We start from the raw sequence: 9911 nt of genomic DNA, 5'->3' as shown, positions 1-9911 counted from the left end.
AACTCCAAACCTCTGGACCAGTGTTTCCCAAACACTGGTCCACGTCCCTCAGCTGCGTCACAACAGATTTTATTTTTTGTGTCATTTTGTCCTGATCTGCAGTGATGTTCAAATCTCTCTGTACGATATTATCACGATATTTATCTCACAATACGATATTTATCATGATATTTTACAGAGGTTGATATAAATGTAGAGACTCTTTTTTGATTTTAAACAAACTTAACAAGGTTTTGGTGTGAATTATTTCTGTCATAATCCCAAGAATTCAAGTAAAACCATCTTTCTTCATGTTGTTTGTGCTGAAATGAATCATGGGAAATGTAGTTCTGATGTTTATAAACTGTTGCTTCTGTAAAACCACAGAAACCTGTGAGCTGATCTGTTGTAACGTCCATGATTTTACTTTGAGACTTTTGATGATCCGATATCACGATGTTTCAGTTTTTGTTCCATCTCTGACACGTCGTTGTGCAGTTCACACTTCTGACACGTGAGGGCGTGAGTGAGTCAGTGAGGCGTCTCCGTCCTGAACGTTTCTGCAGCTGAAGTGAGAAACGCAGCTTGTTTGTCCAAAAAGAAAAGTGATAAATGAGCAGAGGTCAGAGGACGGGAGAGACGCGAGGGACGTCAGGATCATCCAGGACGAAGCTGCGGCGAGACTCATCTGCTCTGAAGATCCACACGGACACGAGGCTTTAACGCTGTGGAGCCTCCAGAGAAGAAAAGAAAATGACCAACAAGTTCATACAAAAACTCTTTTTTGAATTATGGCTTCATAAACTGCTGGTCCTGACCTGGACGTGAGGCCAAAGTGTCGCCTGCAGAGAAAAACTGTAAACGAGTCTGAAACCGAAACTAAAGAGACTAAAGAGAACTAAAGAGACTAAAGAGACTAAAGAGACTAAAGAGACTAAAGAGACTAAAGAGACGTTCAGAAACACTGCAGCCTGAGATCCTCTGAAAGAAAAACCACAGAAGATGAGAACATCAACAAATGTTCTACACAAAAACATCACATTTTCCTATAGAGCTTTACAACAAGGACACACACACACACACATTCACACACACATTCACACACCAGTGTACGCAGACACTGTGGGCAAGGTGGGTTAAGTGTCTTGCCCAAGGACACAACGGCAGCATTCATCTGTGGGAGCTGGAATCACACCTGCAACCTTCAGACGCGTGTGTGAAGAGTCCCTCAGTCGTCCAGGTTGAATCCATGAGGAGAAAATTCAGTTTGACTGGAAAAGTTACTTTTGTCCAGTCGACAAACTGAATTTTCTCCTCATCTCCAGATCAGTGGACGAATGTTTTACCAAAGAAACATCAAATTAAATGACAAAGTCCAACTCTCCTCACACACACTTTTATTTTGTGATTTATGAATAATTTTAGTCTGTTGATGAAGGTTTGTGACTTTTAAAATACGAGTCTCCAGAAATAAAGTTTGGACTCGAGGTGAGTGTGACGTGCCTCATGTGTCTGAGTTTGAAAAGTTCAGATCCAAATGGACGTGGAGAAGATTCAAGAGTTTTTCAAGTGTTTAGTTTTTCTGAAGATGAAAGTAAACGACACAAACAGAAAACAAACCGACTCCAAACGCAGAAACAAAAACTCAAATGTGTTAAATATTAGAGTTAATGAATCAAATGTTCGACAGAATTTAAAATGATACAAATATTTCAGAATAAAAGGAAACTCATCACAACAGAGACTCGGTTTGTTCTTCATTTATTCGTTCAGTCTGTAGCAAAGTGCATTTTATCTTCAGCATAAATATTGGACAAAACGTGACAAATGTTTTTCTATTTACATCCTTTAAATAAAACACAAAAATATGGCAAAAACGACTTTAGTGTTTGACGATTCACAGGAAAAACAACAGTCAGAATATTAGAAATGTTCCAGTCAGATTCTGTCGGAGAAGAGGTGGGCGGAGTCTCGTACAGCCTCATACTGTGAACCGTAACGGAGAGATCACTAGATGACTCAGACATGGGGGGGGAGGCTCTAGAACCGGTTCAGACGGGTTTGAGAAAGAGTCCTGCACCGGTCCAGTCCCACAAAGAGTCACTGAAACCAGGCGGGTCAGGACTAAACCAGGACTAAACCAGGTCTAAACCAGGTCTAAACCAGGTCTAAACCAGGTCTAAACCAGGACTAAACCAGGACTAAACCAGGTCTAATCTTGGAGGGTGTCTGTAAAAGTGTGATCGGACGACGGTTGCGCTTTGCTCCGTGGAGCGTGGAGCCCAACGTCGGTCCTTTTGACCGCGGTCACCTGACGGTCTACACGGGCGCACCTCCGAGCCCGTCCTGACACTCAGTCCTGGTTCAGTTCTGGTTTAATCCTGTTTTAGTCCTGGTTCAATCCTGGGATCAGTCCTAGGTTAGTCCTCAGTTAGTGCCATTTTAGTTCTGGGTTAGTCCCGTTTTAGTCCTGGTTTAGTCCTGGTTTAGTCCTGGTTTAGTCCTGGTTTAGTCCCTGGTTTAGTCCTGGTTTAGTCCCTGGTTTAGTCCTGGTTTAGTCCTGGTTTAGTCCTGGTTTAGTCCTGGTTTAGTCCTGGTTTAGTTCTGGTTTAGTCCTGGTTTAGTCCTGGTTTATTCAATTCACATTTAGTGTTGTTGTTTGTTGAGGTGCATCAAAAAAATAAAGTGCTTTAATTGGAATGAATTTGTGAGTGCGGGCAGGTGCAGGTGTGGGCAGTGTGGGCAGGTGTGGGCAGGTGCAGGTGCAGGTGTGGGCAGGTGTGGGCAGGTGCAGGTGTGGGCAGGTGTGGGCAGGTGCAGGTGCAGGTGTGGGCAGGTGCAGGTGCGGGCAGGTGCAGGTGTGGGCAGGTGCGGGCAGGTGTGGGCAGGTGTGGGCAGGGCAGGTGTGGGCAGGTGCAGGTGCGGGCAGGTGCAGGACTCTGGTTTGTGATGTAGTTTGTGACTCTGGTTTGTTAAAACACGACAGAAACAGAAACAGTTTGTCTTTAAAATCAGATTGTGTCTCATTTTAGTGAAACTCCAACAGTTAAAACTGTAAATTTAAAATTGTTTTTGTAAATATTTGGCGTCTGAATCGAGTCGGGACTTTTTTTATTTCTCAAACACATTTGGCAAAAACTCGGTCAAAACTCTTCAGATCCACACGACGCCTCCGGGTCTCGTCTGCGTCTCATCCACTTTGTTTTTACACAAATAAAACCAGATGATTTTAAAACAACAAAAAGTTTCACATTTGACTTTGAATTTCACTGGATTTTTGAGAGTCGGGTCCAGTCGGGTCCAGTCGGGTCGAGTCAGGTCCAGTCGTATCGGGTCAGTTCAAGTTTGTCTGATTAACCCTGACAGAGTCAAAGTGTTGAGGAGAACAGCTCCAGTTGTGCAGGATTCACACTGAAACACGAGCAGAGGTTTTTGACACCAGGTTAGAGTTAAAGTTTCACTGCGGGACATTTCCTCACATTAGAAACACAGAGTCACAGACGAGAGAAACGACTCAGATGAAAACAGGAGCTTCAAGTCACAGCAGCAAATGAAAAAGTCTTTAAAGTCATTTTACGTTAGTGTTACACTGATGTAGTCCTGGTCCAGTCCTGGTTCAGTTCTGGTGTAGACCTGGTGTAGACCTGGTGTAGACCTGTCCAGTCCTCCTGGTGTCCTGGTGTAGACCCGGTCCAGTCCTGTGTAGACCCGGTGTAGACCTGGTGTAGACCCGGTGTGACCCGGTGTAGTCCTGGTCCAGTCCTGGTTCAGTTCTGGTGTAGACCTGGTGTAGACCTGGTCTAGTCCTGGTGTAGACCCGGTGTAGACCTGGTGTAGACCTGGTGTAGACCCGGTCCAGTCCTGGTTCAGTTGAACATGATGGACTCTGGGTCCTGGTTCATCATCTGGGCCATGTGGCGGAGCACGTCCTTCTTCGTGATGATTCCCAAAAGACGACTGAAAAAAAACAAGAAACTTTTATTAATTTACATTTAAATCTAGTCCTGGTTTAGTCCCGGTCTAGTCCCGGTCCAGTCCTGGTCAGGTTCCGGTCTGGTCCCAGTCTAGTCCTTGGTTTAGTCCCGGTCTAATCCCAGTCTAGTCCCGGTTTAGTCCCAGTTTAGTCCCGGTCAAGTCCTTGGTTTAGTCCTGGTTTAGTCCCAATTCAGTCCCAGTTCAGTCCTGGCTCATTCCCGGTTTAGTCCTTTTTCAGTCCTGTTCTAGTCCTGGTCTAGTTTTGGTTTAGTCTTGGTTTAGTCCCGGTTTAGTCCTTGTTAAGTCTTTGGTTTAGTCCTGGTTCAGTCCCTAGTCTAGTCCTGGTCTAGTCCTGGTCTAGTCCTGTTTTAGTCCCTGGTCCAGTCCTGGTTCAGTCCTTGGTTTAGTCCCGGTTTAGTCTTGGATAAATCCTTGGTTAAGTCCTGGTCCAGTCCTGGTCTAGTCCTGTATTAGTCCTGTTTTAGTCCTGTTTTAGTCCTTGGTCCAGTCCTTGTTCAGTCCTTGGTCCAGTCCTTGGTCCAGTCCTTGTCCTTGGTCAGTCCTTGGTCCAGTCCTTGGTTTAGTCCTTGGTCCAGTCCTTGGTCCAGTCCTTGGTCCAGTCCTTGGTCCAGACCCGCTCCTGGTGACGAGACACTGCCGCAGTCCGAGTTTCCTGAAGATGTCGACGACCGTCTCCATGGGCGTGTGGTCGGTGACGGTGAAGGGCGACAGGTTCAACACCCGCCGCAGCTTCAGGGGCTGAGGGTTCGACGCCGGGAGCAGAGGAGCGTCTTCAGTGAAGTAGACCACCGAGCTACTCACCACGCCGTCCTGCTTCTGACGGGCGCTCCCTGGACGACGAGACCGAGACCGAGACCGGGACCGAGGACCAGGACCAGGACCAGGACCAGGACCGGGACCGAGGAGAGAGGGAGAAGAAGAGGACGTGAACACAAAGTCAAACTCGTCTCCACGGTAACGGTTCAGTTTTGGTGTCGCTCTGGAATTTTACAAAACTAAAACAACTTTTATTTTAACACAATTTATTTACAACAAGAAACTTTACAAACCAGGACTGAACCAGGACTAAACCAGGACTAAACCAGGTCTAAACCAGGACTAAACCGGGACTAAACCAGGACTAAACCAGGACTAAACCAGGACTAAACTGGGACTAAACCAGGACTAAACCGGGACTAAACCGGGACTAAACCAGGACTAAACCGGGACTGAACCAAGGACTAAACTAGAAGAAAACTGGGACTAACCCAGGACTAAACCAGGACTAAACCAGGTCTAAACCAGGACTAAACCAGGACTGAACCGGGACTAAACCGGGACTAAACCGGGACTAAACCGGGACTAAACCGGGACTAAACCAGGACTAAACCAGGACTAAACCAGGACTAAACGAAAAAAAAACTGGGAGTAAACCAGGTGAGGTCTCGGCTCTGTATAAAGTCCTCACAATGGCGCCTGTAGTAGTTTTACAGTGGTGTTTCTTACGGATGGCGAGCGTGAGGTCTCGGCGCTGGACGAAGCCGATGAGGCGCTCAGACTCTCGGGACACGACCACGGGAAAACCGTTATAATCCGTGTCTTTGATGAGCGCCTCCACGTCCTCCACCGTCGTACTGTCCTGAGTCAAAACCGCCAGAGGAGGATCACTGCGGCGAGGACGCATCACGTCCGCCGCCAGAGTCCTACGCCACAGGACAGACGACACAGAGGAAGAGTATTATTTGGTAGTACTTGTTGTAGTACCTGTGAGTAAACTCATCTTGTACATTGAGGTACAAGTACAGAAGAAGTATTTGTACTCAGGCTCGACCGATATGGATTTTTTTGGATCTGATCCTGATAAAACAGACTTTAGAGAAGTCGACAGTCGATATAAAAGTCGATATATTTAATGATGTAAAAATTCACTGTCAATTTCCAGGTGATGATAAAACTCAGGTTTGGCTGCACTGGATTTAAACTGTTTTAGTTTAGGCGACATGTTCTTCTGTATCTTTACGTCAGATTTAATATTTGTGTATTTTTGCATCACATTCTAACCTGTAAACAAAGTAAATAAACTGTGGCTGTGAGTGTTTAGCAGTAAACATGTGTGTGCTGCAGTGATTCTATGTGTAAATTCTGATCATTCACACCTGAAGAACCAAAACACTGAGCCTCACACAGGCTCCTCCCACACCACAAGTCTGCACCAACGAGTGTCCTTTAAATCCTGACGCAAAACAGTCGTCTGGAAAAAGAATGTGTCAGTCCACCGTCTGCGGGACACTCGTCTCATACATCAAGGTATGGGTACAGTAGTATTTGTAGTATTTGTAGTACCTGTAGTACCTGTAGTACTTCATACCTGTGAGTAAACTCGTCCCGTATGTCGAGGTACGGGTACCCGTTGAGTTGGATGTGACTTTCGTAGATTCCTTCTTTCCCGAAAGCGTCGGCGACCCATTTACTGGTGACGGCCGCCGCCATCAGAGGAACGATGTACTCCAGCCCCCCGGTCAACTCGAACATGATGACCACGAGAGACACCGTCATCCGCGTAACGCCACCTACAGGAAACAGAGAGACACCGTCATCCGTGTAACGCCACCTACAGGAAACACACAGAGACACCGTCATCCGCGTAACGCCACCTACAGGAAACAGAGAGACACCGTCATCCGCGTAACGCCACCTACAGGACACACACAGAGGACACCGTCATCCGCGTAACGCCACCTACAGGAAACACACAGAGACACCGTCATCCGTGTAACGCCACCTACAGGAAACAGAGAGACACCGTCATCCGTGTAACGCCACCTACAGGAAACAGAGAGACACCGTCATCCGTGTAACGCCACCTACAGGAAACACAGAGACACCGTCATCCGTGTAACGCCACCTACAGGAAACAGAGAGACACCGTCATCCGCGTAACGCCACCTACAGGAAACACACAGAGACACCGTCATCCGTGTAACGCCACCTACAGGAAACACACAGAGAGACACCGTCATCCGTGTAACGCCACCTACAGGAAACACACAGAGACACCGTCATCCGCGTAACGCCACCTACAGGAAACAGAGAGACACCGTCATCCGTGTAACGCCACCTACAGGAAAACACAGAGACACCGTCATCCGCGTAACGCCACCTACAGGAAACACACAGAGACACCGTCATCCGTGTAACGCCACCTACAGGAAACACACAGAGACACCGTCATCCGCGTAACGCCACCTACAGGAAACAGAGAGACACCGTCATCCGTGTAACGCCACCTACAGGAAACACAGAGACACCGTCATCCGTGTAACGCCACCTACAGGAAACAGAGAGACACCGTCATCCGTGTAACGCCACCTACAGAAGAGAGAGAGCAGCTCAGTGACCACGAGAGCGCCGGTCATCCGCGTCACGCCCCTTCACGTTGTTGGAACAGTCTGTAGTTCATAAACAGCAGCGGCGGTGTTTGTACCTAAACAGGCGGCGGCCCCGACCATGGCGTAGAGTCCGGGGGTCACGCAGTCGGCCCCGGGGCGACACCAGCTCCTGAAGATGATCCAGTCGTGGTGGTGATAGGCCATCTGCTCCACCGCGATGCCCACGATCCGCCCGGCGATCGCCCCCACCGCCATGCTCGGGATGAACAGCCCCGACGGGATCTGAAGGGGGGGTGGGAGAGGATAGAGAGACGTTCTTAGAGTTGGACGTGTTCACAGCTCAGATCGTGTCACCTGTTGGAGTTCAGATAAATCAGCTCTTTCTGCTCAGACTCTGATTAAAGTCTAAAGCTGCGTTCAGACCAGAGCGTCAAAAATCACCCTGACGCCTCGAGTTTGACCTTTAACATCTGGGTTCAGACGCCTCAACGCTCGACTTGGACACATGGACCAACGAGAGAAAAATACTCGACATGTTTGTTGCACTGGAAACAAGTGACATTTCCCGTCTTTTCCTGTAACGATGGACCAGACTGAGACTTTAATGTTTTTATTAAATATTATAAACCATCAGAGGAGGAGATGTGTTTATATTTATTCTCCTCTAATGACTCGGTGTAGAGTTTCTTGTTCTGGTGTTTGTGGTTCTTGGGTCTTTTTCTTTCTTCTTCTTCTGGGTAATAACGTCGCTACATCTCTAGATACTTGTCCCTGATTGGTTGACGTGGCGACGCCACCCGACGCCATAACTTCAGCATTTTAACCTTCTGACGCTGACTCCCTGGACTCTCTTCCAGAGCGTCGACGCCTGAAGATGCACCACAAACACACAGGACGCCCCAGACCAGCAGTGGGCAAACTTTTTGACTCGTGGGCCACAAAAGGTTCTAAAAACATTTATGGAATCAGTTTTAACATTTTCATTGGTCTCGTGGTTCGGGAGCATTTCTGCTAAAAACAAGAACTGAATCAGTTAAATGGGCGAGTAGGTGATTGTTCCTCCTCAGAGCCGCTGGACTCGAGACACTTACAGACGACGTCCCAGAGGATTTTAAGAGACGTGAACAACATCCACTGAACTCAGAGTTTCAGCTGCTTCTCTCTGGTCTGAGGCTTTTAGTCCCAACATCTAGAACGAATCATTTTAAAAGGAGCTTCGTTCCGGCTGCTGTCGAACTTATGAATAAAGTGTAATCTGTTTATCTAAGATTGTGTGTTTTTAACATATTTAATATTTATTATGATTTTAGACAAATGTGGTGGATGATTTTAATTGGTTGTTTATGGAACAAATCGTTCTGCACTGGAGCAATGTGACACTTTATTTTGTAATTTTGTTTTTATATGTGTTTTGTGGATGAATGAAATGTGAAATGTGGAACCTGCCGCTCAAATCTGCAAAGCAAATTTACCTACAGGTACGAATAAAGCGACCGAACCTAAAATTTGACAGAAGAGCTGGACCAGGAGCAGACGGACGAAGTGTTTTGGTGAACCACCTCATGGGATATTTAGAAAATCTGAGCTTGAATTTCAATTGAAAATCATTAAAAAGAATAATTTATTCAAGTTCAGTGGGCTGGATTAAAAGGATTAAAGAGCTGTAGTTTGCTCGCTCCTGCCCCAGACCCGCGGCCACACAGACTCTGGTCTGAACACAGACGAGCTCCAGACAGAGACGTGCCTCCTGTTAGCGTCACACCAGAGGATAAAGTCAATCTAAAGTAAATACAGATAAATAAAGGTGTTCTCTCAGTTGTACCTTCATGCCGAAGGTGAAGATGGTGATGAGGATCTTGAAGGCGAGGGCGAGCGTGAGCTGCCACAGGGCGGCGTAGACCCCGGGACCCGCCGGGCGGTCGGGGATGTCGTCGAGCGCTCGCGTGGCGTTGTTGCTGTTCACGTAGTCGCAGAGTTGAGACGACTCCAAGGCGCCGCAGTCGTTGAACAGCTCCGAGATCAGCTGAGACGTGGAACGACGCGTGTACGGGTTTGGATACGCCAGGAGCGCCGTCACGCCCGTCACCACCAGAACCTGACGAGAGACGACAGAGACCACAGACCGGGACTCAGACCAGGACTGAGACCGAGACTGAGACCGGGACTCAGACCGTGAGACCGAGGAGACCAGAGACGAGACGACTCAGACCGGGACTCGACCGGACTCAGACCGGACTCGAGACCAGACCGAGACTGAGACCACAGACCGGACCACAGACCGGGACTCAGACCGGACCGACTGAGACCGAGACCACAGACCGGGAGACTCAGACCGGGACTGAGACCGGGACTCAGACGGGACTCAGACCGAGACTCAGACCGGGACTCAGACCGGGACTCAGACCGAGACTCAGACCGGGACTCAGACCGGGACTCAGACCGGGACTCAGACCGGGACTGAGACCGAGACTGAGACAGGACTAAACAGGACTAAACAAGGACCTGACCACAGAGGACAGAGAGACCGACCAGACCGGGACTCAGACCGGGACTGAGACCGGGACTCAG

The 9911-nt window shown here is 48.1% G+C and overlaps 1 protein-coding gene across 4 annotated transcripts in view; it reads right to left on the bottom strand.

The window, feature by feature from the left end:
- Positions 1-2899: 2899 nt before the first annotated feature.
- Positions 2900-9911, bottom strand: part of clcn4 (chloride channel, voltage-sensitive 4) — a 15360-nt gene continuing 8348 nt past the window's right edge. For 2 of the 4 annotated variants that reach the window (XM_055165381.1, XM_055165395.1), the window contains exons 9-15: positions 9166-9438; positions 7439-7625; positions 6323-6524; positions 5461-5657; positions 4589-4805; positions 3808-3936; positions 2900-3634 (exon numbers count right to left, since the gene is read on the bottom strand). In XM_055165381.1, coding sequence (XP_055021356.1) covers positions 3846-3936; positions 4589-4805; positions 5461-5657; positions 6323-6524; positions 7439-7625; positions 9166-9438 — 1167 coding nt within the window. In that variant the 3' untranslated portion in view covers positions 2900-3634; positions 3808-3845. Of the gene's footprint in view, positions 3635-3796; positions 3937-4588; positions 4806-5460; positions 5658-6322; positions 6525-7438; positions 7626-9165; positions 9439-9911 lie in introns of all 4 variants that reach the window. The other 2 variants (XM_055165385.1, XM_055165388.1) reach the window with 2 other exon arrangements.

Source organism: Boleophthalmus pectinirostris, unplaced genomic scaffold, assembly GCF_026225935.1.
Source record: "Boleophthalmus pectinirostris isolate CB_2022bp ecotype Guang Dong unplaced genomic scaffold, ASM2622593v1 HiC_scaffold_11, whole genome shotgun sequence".
Classification (NCBI taxonomy): Eukaryota; Metazoa; Chordata; class Actinopteri; order Gobiiformes; family Gobiidae; genus Boleophthalmus; species Boleophthalmus pectinirostris.
The sequence above is the reverse complement of the archived record's forward strand: the minus strand, read 5'-3'. Positions and strand labels throughout refer to the sequence as shown.